At 41.0% G+C, this 21,006-nt stretch overlaps 2 protein-coding genes across 9 annotated transcripts in view; one reads left to right on the forward strand and one right to left on the reverse strand.

Moving 5' to 3' along the window:
• caskin1 (CASK interacting protein 1) overlaps positions 1-4,210 on the reverse strand; it is a 138,161-nt gene extending 133,951 nt beyond the window's left edge. For all 7 annotated transcript variants that reach the window (XM_024261119.2, XM_024261124.2, XM_024261123.2 and 4 more), the window contains exon 1: positions 4,079-4,210. In XM_024261119.2, coding sequence (XP_024116887.1) covers positions 4,079-4,172 — 94 coding nt within the window. In that variant the 5' untranslated portion in view covers positions 4,173-4,210. The remainder of the gene's footprint in view (positions 1-4,078) is intronic.
• A 3,476-nt stretch (positions 4,211-7,686) lies between these two features.
• Positions 7,687-19,026, forward strand: prpsap2 (phosphoribosyl pyrophosphate synthetase-associated protein 2). Of its 2 annotated transcripts, none has more exons than XM_024261130.2 (11): positions 7,687-7,841; positions 11,808-11,968; positions 12,060-12,112; positions 13,541-13,607; positions 13,682-13,854; positions 13,923-14,038; positions 16,516-16,571; positions 16,684-16,832; positions 16,909-16,979; positions 17,050-17,196; positions 17,276-19,026. In XM_024261130.2, the coding sequence occupies exons 2-11, from the start codon at positions 11,886-11,888 to the stop codon at positions 17,432-17,434; spliced, it is 1,074 nt and encodes a 357-aa protein (XP_024116898.1). In that variant the 5' UTR covers positions 7,687-7,841; positions 11,808-11,885; the 3' UTR covers positions 17,435-19,026. The 2 variants fall into 2 exon arrangements, with proteins under 2 accessions (XP_024116898.1, XP_036068945.1); XM_036213052.1 differs by having other exon boundaries at positions 7,713-7,841; positions 11,812-11,968.
• Positions 19,027-21,006: the final 1,980 nt, after the last annotated feature.

Genomic DNA, 21,006 nt, shown 5'->3' on the forward strand with positions numbered 1-21,006 from the left:
ACTCTGCTACTGCCTCCTCCAGTTAATTCTGGACACCTGCAATTCACTGTGCAGTCAAATTGTTTATCACTTTTTACGATTGCTACATATAGTTGGAAGAGTCTTGGTGTGAAATGTTGAAGCGGTGAAAATCTGGTGAATCTTGTTCCTGGATTTTTCTTTCACAGCTCAGTTCCGATCTATGAAACAGTTTGTGTCATAGACGGGCACAAACCCCAGTTATTAATTTCTCCTCCATGATCAATTTTCTAGCAATTGGTACTTCCATGAATTAAAAAGAACTCTATCCCTGATTGGTCAAAGTTCAACCAGGTTTAACTTTATTACATGTTTTATTTGTAGAGCCTGAAAACGGTCTAAAAAATGTGCAGAAGCCCATATGTAAACACTAGTTTACACAGACTTTTCTTGAACGTGCATTGCTGAGGTCGATGTGAACGTAGCTTTAGTGTTTTTGCATCCTCCAAATAAGTCCCTCATCCTAGACATTGTTTTAATTTAAGAGGAAAAATCTTTTTTCAGTTTTGTGGAGACTTCCACTGGGATACCAGATGTTCATTGGGAAGCAAAGATCTCAGTGTATAACAGTGAAGGAACATCAGGGGATTTTGGGAGTTTGTTCAAGTCTCTGTCTCTGAGGACGAGGACAAGCGTTGAAAGGGAAGTTCTCTAGGCTGTAAGTTAGAATTATTATTCGACTTTTGGAACTGATTTTTCTCCATACTCCAAAAGATGTTTTCCTGATGCTTCATGGCAAGAGAACCAGGAGCTCTGGGGAAGTTTGCAGCTGATCGGGAAGATGAATGAACACCTCTTGAAGTCTCACTAGATAAAGGGAGGCTCCATGATTCTGCTGCAGAGCAAGATTTATTCTGTTACAGTGAAAGAAACAAAGAAATGTCCTAAAAGAGCTGGTTTGAAAAGACTGATAAATGAAATTAATCTTCACTCATTTGTTTTTGAGCAATTGATTGCATTTTATTGAGTAGTAACACTTTTAAATTCTTTTATTACGGTAAGAAATTAAACTTTTAGTGAGAAAATTTTTACTTTTGTTCAGTTTAAATGGTAGTAATTTAGAAAAGCTCTTCTGAAAGGCTGATAAAAATTCAATTTTTTTGGTGTTTTAACATGTTCTTGTGGCATTTTTATTATAATGGAGGACATTTGTAAGGAAAATGAAGACTAAAAGTTAAATTTTAAACCATGAATCAGGAGCAGATTTTAACAAATTATGTCGAAAATACGTACAAATTGTTGTATCTCCCTGCACGTCACTGGGTTGTAATATTTGTTGCACCGGTAGTTTTACGTTGGGGTTGTGAGGGGCTGTTAGCTAGCGGGAGTGTGTAAACAAAGAGCTCTCGCCAACAGGGAGGGAAATTGTTCCACCCACATCTGAGCTCCTGCCGCTCTGCAGAATCTGTCCCTGAAAACGGCAGCTTTTTGGACCAAAATGGGACTACAAATGGACTAAAATGTGGTAATAAAACAGGCATAATCAGAATTAAAAGACCACTGGAGCATTTACAATAGATCAAACAATGATCAGAATGAGACTTTTAGATGGGAATTGGACACTTAAATTGGAAGGATGTGTTGAGGCAGATTGTTGGGGCTTTTAAAGGTTGTATTTGTAACAAAGTTTTATTGTCATGAAATATGTGCAAATTGTTAAATTCTTAACGGCCAAACGGTGTTTTGATTTTGGGGTGCACAGGTGAGAGTCAGGTCACCTCAAAGCATAAAAGAGAAACCTTAGAAGTTGTATGAAACTAAAAAATGAAACTACCGGTGCAAGTGAGCATGCTGATCTCTAAGCAACATTAGAAAAGATTAGGATCTTTCTTTATTAAATTACATATTTTCTTCTGTTTTTCATTTTTCTGATTAGAAACATTTGCATTTTATGATGAATCCGTGAGTAAACTCCAGTGTTCGGCTGCGTCCTGCAGTTGCTGCTGACTTTGACGTTTCTGGATTCTCTCTGGTTTTCGGCTGGAGTGCACTTTACCGTGGCCTGAAGGGTTTTTGTGATGTCCCCCTGTACATAATGTCCACTGTGACGCACTCGGAGGCTTTGCATTGTCGTGTGCTCTCACCCTTTCAGGGACTTCCTTTCAGTTTTGCCAGAAACAGCTGGAAGGTTTTTTTTTTTTTCCAGGGATTGTTCCTGCTTCCTCGGTTCCCTTTGAGCCGGTTTCAATTTCTGACATTTATTCATGTTTTCACCCATGAACTCAACCCAGCAGAAGCCTTGTTAGCTCTTTTTGAAAGGTTGTTTTGAGTGAAATCAAATTTTTGTTGAGCAAAAATGTGATTATTAGGAAATCCAATGAAAACAGCAAAAAGAAATACAAATAAATCTACATTTTTATGAGCAAAAATTAGCTCACAATGAGGAATATTTGTGTGAAAAAACACAAAAGCTCATCTGGTTGTAGAAACATCAAATTTCTGTTGTAACACAATCTCCTCTAAGTACATGATAAGCCCAAACCATCATACCTCCACCGCCAGAGCAGGACAGTGAGGACCGGCAAAAATCTGAAGACTGAAACAAAACTCTGACTGAAACCTGTGAGACACAAAACTGAGCTGAAGGTCTTCAATACTGAAGGAACGTTCCAAAACAGTCCTGACCCCACAACCAGGTCCACTGGTGACACATAGAACCACAAACCAGAACCAGAACGCATGAACTCACAGAGAACTCAACCCAAAGAGACTCCAACTCTCAGCCTGGTTTCCACCAAAGTTCAAGCAAAAGAGAGTCTCTCTGAAGGAAGCAAACCTCCTTCAAGAAACACGAACGCTGAACCTGCAGGTTCTAGTAGAAACAGTTCTCTGATTTGATGTGAGGTTCCTCTGAGCATCGCGCTCTGACCTTGGGATGAACCTGAAGGACGTCTGCTGCCTGCTGTCTAATCTGAACCTGAACAGAAAGATTCTTTTATCCTAAGAGTGAAGTGAAAAAAACGTCGTCTTTGGTTTGAGTGAACCTGAATGCTCCAGAACCAACCACGGGTCAGAACCGGGACGGGACAGAGAACTCTGGTTGTTGATTCTGTAGTTCTCTTTCATTTCATCTCTGTGATTCCAACCCATCAAAATGGGAGAAGATGCTTCAGTTTACTCCTGAGCGTTCAGGCAGGCCTGTGTCTGCTGCCCACACACAGGACAGAGTGGGCTGTGTGAGGAACGCACTGTTGGAGGCTGCAGAACCACAGGACTACAGGAGAGGTTCTACAGCCACATCAGAACCACGCACAACCATAGCATAGAACAGAACAGAACAGAACGGAACGGAACGGAATAGAACAGAATAGAATAGAATATATAGAAATGTTATTTAAAAAATAAATAGAAAATCATAGAATAGAATAGAATAGAATAGAATAGAATAGAATAGAATAGAACAGAATAGAATAGAAATATTATTTAAAAAATAAATAAATAGAATAGAATATATAGAAATATTATAAAAAATGAATAGAAAATCATAGAATAGAATAGAATAGAATATATAGAAATATTATAGAAAAAATGAATAGAAAATCGTAGAATAGAACAGAATAGAATAGAACATATATAAAAATTGTAGAAAAATGAACAGAAAATTATAGAATAGAATAGAATATATAGAAAATTATAGAATGAAAAGCATAGAATGTATAAAAATATTTTAGAATAGAATAGAAAATCATAGAGTAGAAATAGAATATAATAGAAAATTGTGGAATGAAAGGAACAGAGCATTTTAGAATAGAATAGAAAAGAATGAAAAGCATAGAATATTATAGAAATATTACAGAATAGAATAGAATAGATTAGAATAGAATAGAACAGACGGGCTGAACCAGCAGTCAAAGGGCCATCATCAGTATCATCCTCATGAGGGTCACCTCCTCCTCCTCCTCCTCTTCCTCCCTGTGCTGCAGTGGTCTCTTGTGGGTTCTGGAGATGGACTATCAGTCTCCAATCCTGCTGCTAATCTTCTCCAGAACCCCCCCACCCCACCCATCCGTGAGGCCTCGCGGCAGCCACCCTCCAGCTGTGTCTGGTCTGCGGGTCTTACTTGCTTTCCCCGGCCGCGGCCTCTGCAGCAGCTTCTGCACGGTGAGCAGGTCCTCGGTCTTCACCGCCTGCAGCAGCTCCTGGTCCTTCCCCATCTTCCGCTCCGAGCAGCGTCACTCCCGCAGCATCCTCCGGCGCGACGGCGCCTCGGCGCAGCCTCTACGGGCGCAGGGTGCGTCTGCGGCCGCGAGCCGCCTTCCTCCACCCCCTCCTGGCTGCCTGGCTGAGAGGAAGACCTCCACCCGCTCTGGCATATGATGGAGCGCGGAGGCAGAGCCGCTGGAATGGAGGGATGCTCTCTGGTCCCCCCCTCCACCACCAACCGCCACCCCGCCTATGGGAGCAGCGCGGCTGGATCCAGACTCCCGGGCGCGTCTGTTGGACCGTGAGGCTGATGGAGATGCACGGTCCGGTTTCGCATCTGCAGTTCGACGCTCCAAAATAAAAAGCCGCGGACCTCGGTCCCGATCCACGGCGCCGCCAGACGAGCTCCACGCGCTGCGCGTCAGCGCTGCGAGGATCGTGCGCGCGCCAGGCTGGCCTCTCCCGGTGCTGTGCGTCCTACACGCGGCCCAGCGGCGCTGCTGCAGCCATCGCTCCGCGTGCGCCTCAGCTCTCTCTTCGGTAACGATTCCTGTCCGCGTGGGGGGGCAGTGACGGCGCGGGAGGGGGCACGCACACGCGCTGGCGCGCTCTACAGCTGGAACAGCTCTCCAACCACTAAACGGCTCGTGTGCTGCAAGGAGGGGGCGGACCAGCAGCTCTCCCGCCTCCTCCTCTATCCGCGCTCCTCCAAAGGCGCAGATGGATCCGGGTCAGGACGGCACACCCATCGGCCTCCGAACCGAGCCCATCCTCAGCAGAACATTCTCTGGTTACAAGCTGCTTCTCTTGGAGTAAATGCAGCTGCAGTGGAGAAGCATTTGATCAATGACATCATGTTATCAGTCAATAACAGAAAATAAAGAGGCACCAGAGAGGCAGCATCATGATCTGGGCCTGTTTAAGCAGCCAAAGGAGCTGGACATCAGCAGAAATATGAAATACTCTGTGTGCAGAGGTAAATGTAAATGAGTAATGTGTTTCTAGAATCTAGATTCATGATTTAGGATGAAATGCTGACATGCACACAGCAGGTAGATATTTTGGGTGCTTTAGGTTTTTCCAGAAACTAGAGATTAGCTGATCTGATTTATGTTCAAGACAGTGAAACACTCCATTTAAATGGAGAAAACTGTTCCAAATGTGAAACTACAAACCAAGGATTTGTTGAATTACAAAGAACTGGAGGATCCACTCCAATAAAAATCGTGTTTTTAACATGTTCTTGAAGCATTTTTCTCATCGTGGAGGACGTGTATCAAGAAAATTATGATTGAAATTGCATTTCTGAGTATTTCATTATTCAAATATTTGTAAGCAGTTTGAAAAGACCCATGAGCGTCTCTGTTTTGGTCACTGTATGGCTGAATAGCTACGATACTGCTCACCATTCTTGTTGCACCAGTAATGTTAAGCTGGGGGTGTGAGGGGCTGTTAGCTAGCGGGAGAGACCTGTCGGTAATGGATGATGATGGGAAGTGGGGGCGGGGATGTCCATGTTATTAAGGAGAACATAAGATCAATCTTTTGCATTTACAATCTGTAATATTAATAATTTAATGTTTTTTGTTTCATTTTTGATAAATTGTTCATTACATGAAATTAAAAGAAGATTATCAAAAATCTATAAGCTACTATTGGGATTCCTTCAAGTTTTTTTGCAGCAAGTATCAAAAAAGATGCATCCGTCAAAAAATAAATAAATAAAAGGAGGGGGGTATGGATTTATAATGCAGACCCACAAGCTGAAAGACTAAATTCTCTGATAATGAAATGTATTTCAGCGTCTTTTTAATCATAATGACCGACATAGCGGTCGGTGAGAGCTAAATTTGGATCTTTAACCTGAAGACTGCAGAATCGGATCCAGCAGTTCTGCTCATCTGAGTTCAGTTAGTCTAATGCTGCAGCAGCCAGAAACACCTGGAAGCTGTGAAGGATCTATCATCTTCTGCCAAAATAAACCAAAAAAACTCAGGAATCTGAGGTCTGATATAAGATCATGACTATCCATCTATTCAGGAGCACGGACAGAACTGCAGAGACTTTTGCCAGCAAAATCCAACGTGTTGTTTCTCTCTGTCCGACCTCCTCCAGATTTCTGACTCCACTCTCCTCTCCATTGTGTGTGTGGGCAGAGAGCGGAGCGGCTCCAGGCCTCCTCCACACATCCACCGAGTTATGTAAGAACACTAAAGGTTGGCCCGTGTGGTACCAGGAGATTATTTATGTATCTATAGAATGCAAATGTTGCTGTTTATATATCCTGGAGCTGTGCTAATACAGTGCTTGAGGATTAGATGTACACGTGAAGAGCAGTTTCTGCTCCAGCTTGTCTGTCCTGCTGCTGCTGCAGGATTCTGTTTGTCTGAAGGATGAAACAGCAGATGAGCTGTCTACATATCTCAACTAGAGCGATAGTCTTCTCCAGAAGAGAGGGTTTTCTGCTTTCTGCATGCAGACATTTCCTCTGTGCAATCCGTCACATGAATGGACAAAGATAATTAGATAATTCAAGGAAAAGAAAATAATAGACAATGAAAGGAAAACTCCAGATGATGGACGGTTGCCGCCCCAACCCTCTGATGCAAAAGAAATTACACAGAGATATGAAGCTTTTAGTATTTCCACTCAAACTGGGATATTTCACATCTTTGCCTATGATGAATAATACACAATTATAACATATTTAGCTTGTTTTTATCCCCTCTAAAAATGAGTTACACATAGAAATGCTGATTTTTTTCTAATTTTTTTTTTGGATTGTGAAATGAAGTTTATTTTTGATCGAAATGCAACATGAAACTGAAAGGAGCGAGCAAAATTACAGCATCAGAGCATAAACAGAAAGATTTACCCACAATTTGACCAAATAATCTCACAAACTTTAACCTATGAAACAGAAGCATGTTTTTTTCCACTATATCTTACATAATATGTTTAATTTATTTATTTCATATTTTTTTTTATTTCCTTTTTACTGTACCTTGCAAAGCACTTTGTGGTATTTTACCTGTAAAGAGTGCTATTTAAATAAAAAATAATTTTCTTCACCTCATTGGGGAGAAAGGGAGTATAATTCTTGCAACTGGCAACACAATATTACTCAGCATTTTTAATTTTCATAATATATATATATATATATATATATATATATATATATCAATATTATGAATAACATATAACAGGTTTGTATAGAGAATTTGAAGTAACGCTGCCTCCAAGTGGTAGAAAACAGTGCATACACACACATTTACTAACTTATTGAAACTTCAAGTCTGCTGGTTACACAAAATATCACTCTTAAATATTAGAGTCATGGCATTTATAGTGTTATGTATTTGAACTATATTATCATTTATAATAAAAGGCGCTACAACAGTCTAACGTAGAGCCAAATAAACGGAAACTTTATTGGTTGAAGAACGACTGTAGTATTGGTGACGGTTCTTTATCATTTTCTTTCTGGTCCTTGAACGCACCTTTTTGCCCCTCCCTTCTCTGGGTTCTGGCTTCTGGTTGGCTAACGCTCAGGCAGTCCAAACGCTGCTGACGCTGAGACCGTCGTGGAGTGAGTGAAGGGAACAGGTTGACAACAGTTCGAGATTTCTTAGACCAAAACAGTTGTTTGCTGGTTACAGCTGGACCTAACGCACAAGCTGGTGAGGAGCTGTGCTTGGTTTGTTTTATTCTCGAAATTTCGACGCATTTCACGTAACGCTTGAAAGACGCGCGTGATTTCCAGGCAGGATTCCTCTATTTCAGCGAGAAAACGCGTTAGTACCGCGGTATTAGCCGCTGGCTAGCTGCTGCTGCTTTATTTTTTGTAGTTACACATTTCAGTTTTCTGGGACAAATAAACAAGTCTGTCTTTATTGTTTCTAATAATATTTACTTTTACTGTCTAACATTAAAAAGTGTATATTTTAAATAAGAATTAAAATCTGACACAAACGAGACTTCGCTTGTTTAGCTAACTTAGCTACATAAGCTAATGTCATTGTTGTGTTGATAGTTGGCAGTCCCGGTTTCCCCCGCAGTTTTCAGGTCATAAATAACATTTTAAGCCACACTGACGATTATATTAAAATAATTTCAGTTTGATTCTTGATTTTCCTCCCAGTGAAAGTGAATCTGGAGCTTATAAATATTTGCTAATCAGAAAAAAACAGGTTTTTACGAAGGGTTTTTTCTGCATTTTGCTTGTTCCATCTCATACACGTTATTACCAAATAATTCAGATCTTTATTACAGGGATCAGTGTGCAAAGACACGCTTAATACAAAATACAAACATTTAAATGGTAGTCACATGGCTTATAATCTAAAGTAGCCTTTTAGCTAGAAACATAAATCTTCACACTAAAATAGTCGATGTAGATGAGTAAACTCCCACTTCGATTATCTTTAGATCGATTTTAAAAGTGGTCTTTAAAAATAAAATATATATATATATTGTTCTCTAGGTCATAGTTTCTGCAAAGCCGCAGGAATTCATTAGTAATTCCACTCTGAGTTGTGGGACTGTTGGAATGGAAGAAAGCATCTTCTGATGTCCCTTTGTTTACACTCTCCCACTAGCTTACAGCCCCTCACACCCCTCCAAAATAACACTAGGAGTGTAATAAAAATGCAAGCAATATCAGAGATATCCAGCTGCATAGTTTTGATCCAGATTCCAGCTCAGACCAGGAAAAGAAAGACGTTCATGAATCTATTTGTCTACAAGTAGATGCCTCACCGTGGGGCAGAGCAGGGAGATTGTGGCCCACTCATTTCACTTGCAAAAGAGAGCATTTTTCATCTGCTCCTGATTTATCCTAGTTTGAAAAAAGAAACACTCAGAAATGCAGTTTTAATCCTAAATTCTTCATACATGTCCTCTATCATGAATAATGCCACAAGAACATGTTAAAAACTCAGTTTTCATTGAAGTAGGTCTTTAGTAACTTCTTTATGTCATTGTTTGGATGAAGTCAGACAGAAATATGACTCGAACTGGAGTCAGACTTGATTAAAAACAAGTTTAACTGACAAATTCAAGTAAATCATGATCAGAAATTAACTGTTGTTCACTTTAGTAATAATTTTATCTCTAAGGGGAAAACACAATATGTACAAATTTAATTTCTACACATTTGAGTATTTGTTTTTTCAGATACTTAAAAATTGACTATTTATTCAAATGTATTTCAAATTAAAATCACAGTTTTGTACCAGTATTGTTTATTATAAATAAGACACAGGATTTTCTTATCAGATTTTCCTTTTTAAACTAAAAAAAATTGACAATAATTCACAAAAATTTGTTCTCAGCTTGAACAGTAAAATTACAAATAGTTTGAGCAATAGTCTTTTTGACCCCAGCTTTATGTTTCGTTTATAAAAATCTTAAGAAAGTTAGGAAGGCAGTATAATTCGGGTGTGTTGATCAACAGAAAGAATTAAAGATTCCAAAAAGAGGTAACAGATGCGACAAAAACAGCAACAGATTCATGCTTTTGATGCAGTTCTTCACCCCAAAGTCAAAGGTTAATACGTCATTCTTCATGTGTTCAGGTCTTTTATACTGCAACAGGAACAACAAAATCAATCAAAGTTCAAATAATTCATTTTATCTCCGTTCTCAGTCAGAATCAGTTCAAATCTGAAATGTGAATAGGTTCAGGTTTTCTTTCAAACCTGAATTTCTTAAAATGTGACCCCCTGATCACGACCCTGGATGGAGAACGCTCCTCTGATCTCCTGCTCAGCTCACAGTGATGTCACCTGCTCCTCAGAGTTTGATTCTCCTCCTGCAGCTCCTCATGGAGTGAAGCGAGGCCTGCCGTTCAGGATGATTCTTTAGCCTTTCAGGCCGATGCAGATCGGAGGCGACGTTTGCAAAAACACTAATATTCTGATCTAACCCTGAAAAGACGTTTTAGATCAGGGGTGTCAAACTCAATCGCACAAGAGGCCCAAATCCAAAACACACCTGAGGATATGGGCCGAACAGGATAAACATTTATTGAACACTCTAAAACTACATTTTAAAACTTTAAAACCAGAACTTTTAAACATAATTAAGAACTAGATATGTAGCATTAGCTGCAACAATGCTAATGTGAATGCTGTAAGATGAATTTGGCCGCTGAAGATGCTGACATTGATATCTGAAATCACTGAAGCTAATAGCTGAAAACGTTGCAGCTGATAGCCAGCTAAAATATGAGCTCAATGCCAAACTAACTTAAAAATAATCTTGTAGCTGAAAAAACAGCTAAACTTAAAAAAAATAGGAAAAAGCTTCAATCAGCCAAACCAGCTAGCATGTAGATATTAGCCTAACTCCAAAACAGTCTAAAAACTAAATATTAAAGCCCAAATTAGCCAAAACAGCTAACATGTAGCTACTTGATGTCAATTTTTAAAACTTTAAAACCGTAACTTTTCAGCATAATTACAAATGATAAAAGACAGGAATATTATTCCAGAATACATCAAGTAAAACTTTAAATTATTTTCAATATTTTACTCTCTGTGAAAACATATTTTGTAAAAATTAAATAAGTTAGAAATGAGAGCAAGATAACATCAGGTCATTAATAACAGTAAAATAAAATGATCTGGAGGACTGGATAGAATTACCTGGAGGGCCAGATCCGGCCCCCGGGCCTTGACTTTGACACATGTGGTTTACATCATTTATGTGGAATAAAATCTCATTTGGGAAAGCCTCGTTTGTGCTATTACAGGAGTTGCTGTGGGGTTCAGAATCCTGCAACGTGGGAATTTGCTTTAATACTTCAGTATTTTGGAGTTTGATTTTTTTGTAAGTTTTCAAAAATACTTTTTAGCTGCATTTTCAGACATGTTTGAGCTTTAAATCTACAAATTTAGATGCGAAATGAGGCGAATGACGTCGGCAGTTTTTGTTTTTCAGGCTGGAGTCGACTGACAGAAACTGAAACGCTGCGTCTCTATTAGCTGCTAATCACATGTTAATGTTAAAGTCCCACTCCAATAAAAAAAACTGTTTTTAAATGTTTTTGTGCCATTTGTCTGATAATGGAGAACATATAGAAATAAAATTAGGTTTAATATGTGCATTTCTAAGTATTTGCTGTTGGACAAAGTTCGTATTTGTGATGCAGAAAAAACGCCAAAGCTCCCAGCTTCACTTTAACAGAAAGCTCTAAGTGATGGGAAGGGGGGCGGTATTGCTCTGCACTAACAGTCCTGCCCACAACTCGACTTCCAGATGAATTCCTGCTGCTCTGCAGAAATTATGTCCTAGAACTCAACAGATTTTTTTAATTGTAGCTGAAAACTGCGTCATCGTAGCTCAAAGACTGCTGGGAACGCTTTGAAAATGGATCGAGAGACAATCAGAGTGTAGAGAAAAGAGAAAGATTGAACCTTTCTGCCCTCCTGCCGCCTAAATGGTTTCACTTCTTTCTGAATCGTCTTTGTATTTTCATTTCTGGTGTCAGAATCTGGTTATCAAACTTGTGTCTAAGGGATCCAGCGTTTGGAGCCCATGAGGCCGCTCTGCGGTCAGAGCGGGCGGTTGTCCGGAGGTTTGTACTGCAGGAGGGGCCGCTCCTCGCTCCCCTCAGAGGAGGTGACGCCTCCGCTGTGTTGTAGGAAGGTGTCAGCGCAGCGTGGGTGCCCAGGGATCCACTGCCTGAGTGCGGCCAGAGCGCCGGCCGAGACCCCGGAGACATGAACCACACCAAGGGGGGGCTGGTCATCTTCACCGCCAACTCGCACGCGTCCAGCCGCGAGCTGGGGAAGCGGATCGCAGAGTGAGTTCTGGAGTCGGTGATGAAAAGACTTGATTCAAGGATGTAGAGAACTCGCAACTCTGATGAGTTTATGTCATTTCCTGTCCCTCAGGCGGCTGGGGGTGGAGCTTGGAAAGGTGCAGGTGTACCAGGAAGCAAACAGAGGTAAGAGGAAGTAACTTTCTTCATGTTTAAGGACACCAAGTGGGCCGAACCAGCAACATAATAGCAAAATAACTGATGGTCATCTTATCTGTAGTGTTGTTTTTTTTTGTCTTTTCTCTGTTGGAAAAAATGCCTCAAAAAATGGTTTATTTAATTTTACAGACTGAATATTTTACATCTGACATTGAGGCAGTCTGATTGTAAACTCAAGAGGGAGCTATAGAAAACAATTAAGCACCCTTCCTAAAATTTAAATCTGCAAATGAGTTAAAAATTAAACAAATTTAAACTTGCAAACATTTATGAACATACACATTTGGAGTTCACCTCCCTTTCTGTCCTGAAACTGCATGGTTTGGCCTTCAATTTTAGGATTCAGAATATCAAATTTCACAATGTCATTCAAGTGTGCAAAATACAAAGAAATGTCCAAAAATCTTTTCCTGCTTTGGCTGCTTTTCCTTTGCTCCCTCTAGTGGTGGAATTGTGCATTGCATTAATTTCTTTACAGAACCAGAACTCATCAGAGGAATGGGCTAGAAACGTAGTTTGTAGTTTTTTTTCAACATCCTAATATTTTTTTCTCTTTATGACTGGGTTGGATTAAACCATCTTGCAGAACGGATACGGTGAACCCAGACAACCAAAACGTTGATCCGAACAGCCTGGGCCTTGACTGTGACATACGTGATCTAGGACATAGTTTCTGCAGAGCGTCAGGAGTTCATTAAAAATTCACCTCTGAGTTGTGGGCGGGACTTAGCGTGGACTAAACCCCGCCCTCTTTCAAATCCTCCATGCTCAAACAAAGACATTCATGGATCTACTGGTCTACAGTGATGCATCAGAATGGAGCGGAGCAGGAAGTAGTCATTTTCTACGTCACAAATATGATATTTTTTAAACTGAATTTTTTCATCTGTTTTTGATTAACAACAATTTGAATAAAAGATACTCAGAGATTACATTTTAGGAGTAGTTTTCTTTATATACATGTCATAAAAATGCTAATGCTAAAACACGTTTTCCTCAGAGTGGGTCTTTAAACAAAGAATCGTGAACAGACCGATGACTGTCTAACTTCAGACTCAGCAGCTGCTCTGTTATGCAACCAGAGTTCCAGCGTTTGTTTTCTGTGAAAGCATCGGCGCCGTCAACTCTGACTGTTGCCATAACAGCGCCGGTGCTTCAGCTGGAGCGTCAGGGTCTGCTCCCACCTCCACAACGCACCTCTGACTTACACCTGTCTCAGGTTCACGTTCCAGCAGCGTTCTCCGTCTGCAGAGCCTTTTGTTTCTCGTCTGTGGGAGGCTCTTTGGAAGGCTTCACGCGGTGAGGAGGCGGCTGGAGGAGTGAAGCTGACAGCCTTTGTTCTGAGCGTGGACCGTCTTCTGGACCGCTCTTTCACATTCTGCTTTGTTTCCGTAGAAACGCGGGTGCAGATCCAAGAGTCGGTGCGAGGGAAAGACGTCTTCATCATCCAGACGGTGTCCAAGTAAGAGGAAGAGGATCGCCGCACGAACGCTGAAGCTCTTCCTGTTTGGTGATGTGTTCCTCCTGCCGCCTCAGGGATGTCAACACCACCATCATGGAGATGCTCATCATGGTGTACGCCTGCAGGACGTCCTGCGCCCGCAGCATCACCGGCGTCCTCCCCTACTTCCCCTACAGCAAGCAGTGCAAGATGAGGAAGAGGGGGTCCATCGTCTCCAAGCTGATGGCCTCCATGATGTGTAAAGCCGGTGAGATCAGACGCTCATCCACAGCATCTTCTCCCTCATACAGACGCTTCAGATGTGTTTGTGTGCAGGCCTCACCCACCTGATCACCATGGACCTCCACCAGAAAGAGATTCAAGGCTTCTTCAACATCCCGGTGGACAACCTGAGAGCGTCTCCCTTCCTGCTCCAGTACATTCAGGAGGAGGTACGGCAGCAACCTGAGCTCCTGATTCTTTACTTAAGGCTCAACGAGACTAAAAGGTTTTCATGCCGGACAACATGGGAGGAGGGGCTTCTTCTTCTTCTTCTACAGTTTGAAGTATAAGATGTGTCAAAGTGGGCCAAATCTGGTGAATCTTCCTGCAGGAATTTTCTTTCACAGCTCTATTCCGATAAAATAAATACTTGGTGTCAAAGAATTCTAGCCGGACATGAACCACAATGATTCATTTCTCCCTCATGAATGATTTACAAACTGACTCTGAATTAAAAGTTACACCAACCATACTTCACTACTGGGGCTGCCACGATTGGTCGACTAATCGGCCATTAAAATAGTCGACGACTAATTTAATAGTCGATTAGTCGTTCCTTTATATTATATGGAGTCAGAGTGTAATAAAGTTGAAAGTTATAATGACATTCTGCTAGATTTATGGACTATTTTGGCATTTATTAAGATTTTTTTAGGCTAATTTTGAGTTTAGATAATATTTCAGCTACATGCTAGCTCTTTTGGCTAACTTTGTTTTTGTTTTTGTTTTTTGGGGGGGGGGCTAATTTGGCATTTAACTAATACGTATTTTAGCTGGCTATCAGCTTCAGCGTTTTTAGCTATCAATGTCAGCATCTTCAGTTGCCAAGTTCGTCTCACAGCATTCACACTAGCATCATCACAGACAATGCTAGTGTGAACATATCTAGTTTTTAGTTGGTTTAAAGCCAATGATGATTAAGATGTGTGTTTCACATCCACTTTGAACATGACCTGATTAGTCGACTGATCTGAAAAAATAATCAGTGATTAGTCGACTATTAAAATAATGGTTTGTGGCAGCACTAGTCACTACTGAAGCCGTTCAGCTGGTTTAACTTTCAAGTGCCTTCAGTGGTCGCACTTTTTGTATGTAGCGTCGTAGAAACTTGCATAAACACGAGTTTTGAACACAGAAGTCCAAACACACATATAAGCACGTTTACAAAGACTTTAATTGGAAGGGGTCGCTTGAGCGCTAGGACTGGGAATCTCAGGGTAACTTACAATACTGATAGATCACGATATCGTGAATATTGCAATAATCAATACATTACCTTGGATAATCCATGATTTATCACTACTTTGCAAACAAATATATCTTTTTGTTTTCATCAAAACCTTATTTAGAACAATTTAAAACACTATAAATTAGTTTAACATTCTTTGCAACAGTAAAGTAAAATGATCAAAAAATACTAACACGTCTTTACAATAATAACAGACATTTAATCGTAACAAATAAACAAAGCTCCAATTAAGAACTAAAATGCAGCGTATATGAAATAACTTTACTTCAAAGAGAAATAAAAATGGAAATAAAAATTCACTGGGTGCTATTTTAATTATTTTTGATTTATCTATATGACATGTATTAACATTTCCTGCACTTTTCTTTGATAAACAACACTTTAGTCACGTGCTCCACATGTGTACCGCTAGCATACACACCTGGTGGATCCATAACTAGACGTCTCACTTGGACGGTCAGACGCTGCACACCTGTCCGTCTCAGTCTGGTGTATTTTAGCGCGGTGTTTGAACAGGTTACTGCGTTTAGCGCCACAACAGTCCATGTTTTTGTTACATTAGAAACAACGCGTGCGGTCTGCGTCTACTTTAGAAAAATACAGACATACTTTGTACCTTTTTGCTGTTAGCGTGCGTTCTAGCAGAGGAATGTGAGAGAGCAGGGTCAGCCCCTCCCCTCTGCACCGCGACAAGAAAAGCACCGTTAACAGTAGCATGAAGGCTAAAAACGTATCGGTCCAGTAAAAAGTGATAACTTGGCACCGGTACCAAACATGCTCGTGAGAGCTGCCCCCTGGTGGACTTCTATGGTATTAATTTATAAAGCGATTAGGAGAAAGAGGGGACCAGGAATCGTTTGCGATAGTTTGCCATACTGATATTTTGTCCCACCCCTACTGAACGTGCGTTGCCGTTGTTAGTTTAATTCGAAACCCAAAACTTTACTTTGAAAATCCTGTAGAAGTTTCCAGAATCAGACTTTCAAAATAACAGCAGTTTGAACGCTGTAGTACTTTTAGACTGAAAGAAATTCTTCATGTATTCATTGTGGCTCTCATTTCCTCCATGTTGAATCATCTGCAGAAGCTGGAGCTGCCCTGAGCTTTGAGCGGTCAGCTGACCCGTGATTACCCATTATGCCTTCCTGCAGAAACACAGACGTAGCAGGGTCAATGAAACTCCAGCTGGACTTAGTGTGTTGAGTAACGGCTTTAAAGCAAAGACGTTTGTGACTTGAATCCCATATCATGATCCCTCCCCCACTGTGCTTGACACTTTAAATGGACGTCAGTGCTGAACTGCTCTTCCCAGAACTTTTTCTTTGAATTTTCCCCCATAATTCTTGTTGTTTGTTCAGACATCTTTGTCGAATGTTTTTCTCTGTTGTGAACCTGCAGATTCCAGATTACAGAAACGCCGTCATCGTCGCCAAGTCTCCCGCTTCTGCTAAGAGGTAAGTTCTGCTCCTCGCCCTCCGTCACCTCCTCCTTCGTCACTCCTGTCGAATCTGCGCTGCTTGTTTTGTGAGGAGCGCTCAGCTCAGCCTGCCGTCTGCTGCCTCGCAGGGCGCAGTCCTTCGCCGAGCGGTTGCGTCTGGGCATCGCGGTGATCCACGGCGAAGCTCAGGACGCCGAGTCGGACCAGGTGGACGGGCGACACTCCCCGCCGACCGTCAAGACCACGGGGGCCATCCACCCCAGCATGGAGATCCCACGTAAAGCACCGCCCCTCTGAATTGGCGTTTAGCTGCAGCGGGTTCTAGCTCTGACCACTTCTGTTTTGACCTGCAGTGCTGATCCCCAAAGAGAAGCCGCCCATCACCGTGGTGGGAGACGTAGGAGGACGCATCGCCATCATCGTGGTGAGCACCGTGGCTCTGCTGCAGGAGTTTGGGGGGAGGGGCCTGCTCTGACAGCCAGTTGTCTCTGCAGGATGACATCATCGATGACGTTGACAGCTTCGTGGCGGCGGCAGAGACGCTGAAGGAAAGAGGCGCCTACAAGATCTTCGTCATGGCGACGCACGGGCTGCTCTCCTCCGAAGCTCCACGCTTCATCGAGGAGTCCGCCATTGACGAGGTGAGCGCACGCTTCATTTGTTCCGCCTCTAGATGACCCCTCCCCTTTCTCAAACATGCCGTGGTTGTCGCGCCCTCAGGTGGTGGTGACCAACACGATCCCTCACGAGCTCCAGAAGCTTCAGTGTCCAAAGATCAAGACGGTGGACATCAGCATGATCCTGTCGGAGGCCATCCGCCGCATCCACAACGGAGAGTCCATGTCCTACCTGTTCCGCAACATCGGCCTGGACGACTGAGCGGCTGACGCACCCTGACGCACCGTCTCACTGTGTCTGTGGGGACTCGCGCTTCATCCACCCGCTCCACGTCCCGGCCTGTGACACGACGGCCCGCTCCTTTCCTCATCGCTGCCCCGCCTCCTGCTGCTCACCTGGTCCAGGTGTGTTCCACCCAACAGAAGCAGTGAGGGAAAAGAAGCGGGCGGTCTTTTATTCTGCCTCCAGGAGTTCCTGTTACCCGAAGCAGCTTCATGGAACCTTCTCACTTCCTTTTTTCTCCTCACTTTCAAAGTAAAAGCTTCTAAACTAATTAGATCTTAGTTTAAAAAAAAATGACAAATTTTTTTGTTTTTTATTTTACTTTAGGAGTAAAAATAATCACCCCCCCACCCACACACTTAAAATGTTTTTCTTAAACATGTAGATAAAAATGTATTTCGCAGGTGATGAAAAAAAATGCTTTTATTTTAAACCAATTTCCTGCACTTCCTGCAGAATGAGGTTGTTCCTGGAGTTATGACGTTACTTGGGGAAATCTGCGGCGAGCTGCTGTGTTTGCTGTCGTTTTCTCCTCTCAGGGGGTGGGACTAAAGACGACGGCTCTGCCTTCAGACCTCCTGCTGTCATGAACGTTGGTGGGAATCCTAAAGCAGAATCTAAATGCACCTCTGAGGTCCTTACAGACAACCTCTTTCTTTTTCTCAGTCGGTTGTTGGTTAAAATCCTATTGAAAATCCTCATGTTCAGGAGAGTAACACATTTTGGTCCCTTTTTAAGGTTTATTTTGAAAAGAAAAACAGGAAGCTGTTCCTCCCAGAATTCCTTGCATCAGATATCAGCATATAAAGATTCCTGGTGACGCTCACAGACATTCATGATTTTGTCCCCACCAACACAGTGACCCGTGGACAGGAAACAGGAAATGCATAACGATAAGCTCTTATTTTGGAGGGTTCATCTTCACACAGCAGATTCACTCCATTCTCTTGTTTGAATCGTTTTTCTCTTCTGTCAGCATCGTTCTGGTGCTGGTAAAGAGATTAAAATGTCCGGCTGTCGGTGCCTTCAGCAGACCTTCATCACGTAGATCTTCATCACGTAGATCTTTATTACGCAGACTCAACCGGCCTCTGGATGTGTCTTCACAGAGGAGGCTGGTTTCTAGAGCTGGTAGTGTTTAGTGCAGGTCTTCATCTAAACCCCTCGCAGCTCAGATCTGTTAAATTCACCAACAAACGCGGAGCGACTCCATCTTTGTGCCATCACCATCACTGAGCTTCCTCACAGTCGACTCTGGATTCTGACAGTTTCAACCAGACCTCATTCAGGAAGTTCCTCTCAGGTCTGTAGGAGAAACTCTGGAATCAGTGAGGAGAGCAAGCGCTTTTAGATTGAAAATCCCTTTAGGAGAAAAATGAAGCAGAAGTTCAACCTTTATTCTGAAAACTTGACTGAAGCAGGACTTTGTCACTTTCCAGGAAAATGTTTTTGTATTTATTTTCAATGGTTACTGTTGGTAGATGAAGCCTCCTTTATCCGTATTTGTGGTTCCTAGCTTAATAAATGTGCACGTGTACTTTCTTTTTACACAAATAAATGTTACAACCTTCCAGGTTTTCTTTGGATCCGCTCCACCACAGCACTCCAACCACGCACAACCGTTTATACGGAGGCTCCAAACATATCATGATGCCTTCAGGGCAGCTGCGTCAAACTCAATCGCACAAGGGGCCAAAATCCAAAAGAAATAAACATTTATTGAACACTCTAAAACTACATTTTTAAAATTTAAGACCATAACTTCTTAACATAATTATGAACTAGATATATAGCATCACCTGCAATAATAATAGTGTGAATGCTGTAAGCTGAATTTGGCCGTTGAAGATGCTAGTGCTAATAGCTGGAAATGCTGAAATTGATTGTTAAAAACACTGAAGCTAAAAGTGGAAAGCGCTTAAGTTAATAGTTGGAAACGCTGAAGGTGATAGCCAGTTAAAATATGAGTTAAATGACAAATTAGCTTAAAAAAACCAACAAAACGTAGGTTAGCCAAAACAGTTAGCATGTTGCTGAAAACATAGCTAAACTTACAAATATCCTTAAAAAACTAAAACAAGCTTAAATTATCCAAAACATCTAGTGTATAACTATTTGCCCAACTCCAAAACAGCCTAAAAAACTTTAAAAAAATCCTAAATTAGCCAAAACAGCTAGCATGTAGCTGATACTAGCCAAACTCAAAAATACCCTAAAAAATTGAAAAAAGCTTAAAGTAGCTAGAACTGCTAGAATTTAAATATTGGCTAAACACCAAAACAGCCCAAGAAACTTAAAAAAAATCCTAAATTAGCCAAAACAGCTAGCATGTAACTGAAATATAAGATAAACTCCAAAATAGCCTAAAAAAATCTTAACAAATGCCAAAATATTCCAAAAGGCTAGCATGATGCCAATTTTTAAAACTTCAAAACTGTAACTTTTTGACATAATTATGAATAATAAAAGACAGTAATATTATTCCAGAAAATATCAACTTAAACCTTAGATAACTTTCAATATTTTACTCTCCAAATAAATATAATTAGTCATAATTATACAAGTTAAAAATGAGTGTAAGATAACATCGGGCTATTAATAGCAATAAAATAAAATGATCTGGAGGGCCGGATCCGGCCCCTGGGCCGTGACTTTAACACGTTCTTTAGGGACTGTGGGAAAAAACCTCAACAGAAAACGATGAAAAATTTAACAAAATAAAAGATGTATATGTGTTTCAAAACAAAATGAATGTGTTTTTAAATCCATTTACCATTGCCAAAAATACTGTAAACGAGAAGATTTTTATTCATATGTACTTTATTCTTTTTTTTCTTTTATCAGCAGTTTAATTGACTAATTCCATCAAATTTTTAAAAAACACATTTCCAGTTCCTCAATACTTTACTCACACTTATCTAAGTATGTTAATGACTACTTTTTACATGAATAATACTTTAATGTAAAGCCACTTTTATTACTTTAATACTTGTAAATTAATTCAATGTTTGCATGTTTAGCAACATTTTGGGAATTGAACAAACGCAGAATTCCAGATCGAAATATCAAAAAAGAAGTTTGCCACAAACTTATATAAAATGTCTTAACTTCCACATCAAAAAGCTGTTTCATTCCAGGACTTTTCTGCTCACAGGAAGGAAAGTTTCAGAAAACTTTCTGTAGGAGTTTAAAGTTTGGAAGAAACCAGATTTACTTAACCCTTTATCACCTGAGGCGTTGTCGGTGACACTTAAAATACAAAATCTTTAACATACTCTAACTTTTCAGTCATTAACATGATCATTCCAGTAGATTCTGAAGGAGAAAAGCGGCTCGACGAGCCGCTTTTCTCCTTCAGAATCTACTGGAATGATCGTGTTAACAGCTGAAAAGTTACAGTAAATCAAAGAACAGAAACACTGGAGCTCGGGAGTTAAAGGGTTAATCAAACTAAAAGAAAGCATTCAATTGTGTCTAAGACTATTTTAAGAATATATTAAGCTGCTGGTGAGGAGATGCTTTTTACAAATGAGAGAACAGCAACAGAACAG

The sequence above is a fragment of the Oryzias melastigma genome, linkage group LG8 (assembly GCF_002922805.2).
Source record: "Oryzias melastigma strain HK-1 linkage group LG8, ASM292280v2, whole genome shotgun sequence".
NCBI classification, from domain to species: domain Eukaryota; kingdom Metazoa; phylum Chordata; class Actinopteri; order Beloniformes; family Adrianichthyidae; genus Oryzias; species Oryzias melastigma.

Excerpts from the sequence above, each read along its gene's own strand:
- prpsap2 (XM_024261130.2), top strand. The coding sequence starts at position 11,886 with ATGAACCACACCAAGGGGGGGCTGGTCATCTTCACCGCCAACTCGCAC. Across the intron at positions 11,969-12,059 it reads CTGGGGAAGCGGATCGCAGA|GCGGCTGGGGGTGGAGCTTG; the intron begins GTGAGTTCTGGA and ends CCTGTCCCTCAG. Across the intron at positions 14,039-16,515 it reads TCCAGTACATTCAGGAGGAG|ATTCCAGATTACAGAAACGC; the intron begins GTACGGCAGCAA and ends GTGAACCTGCAG.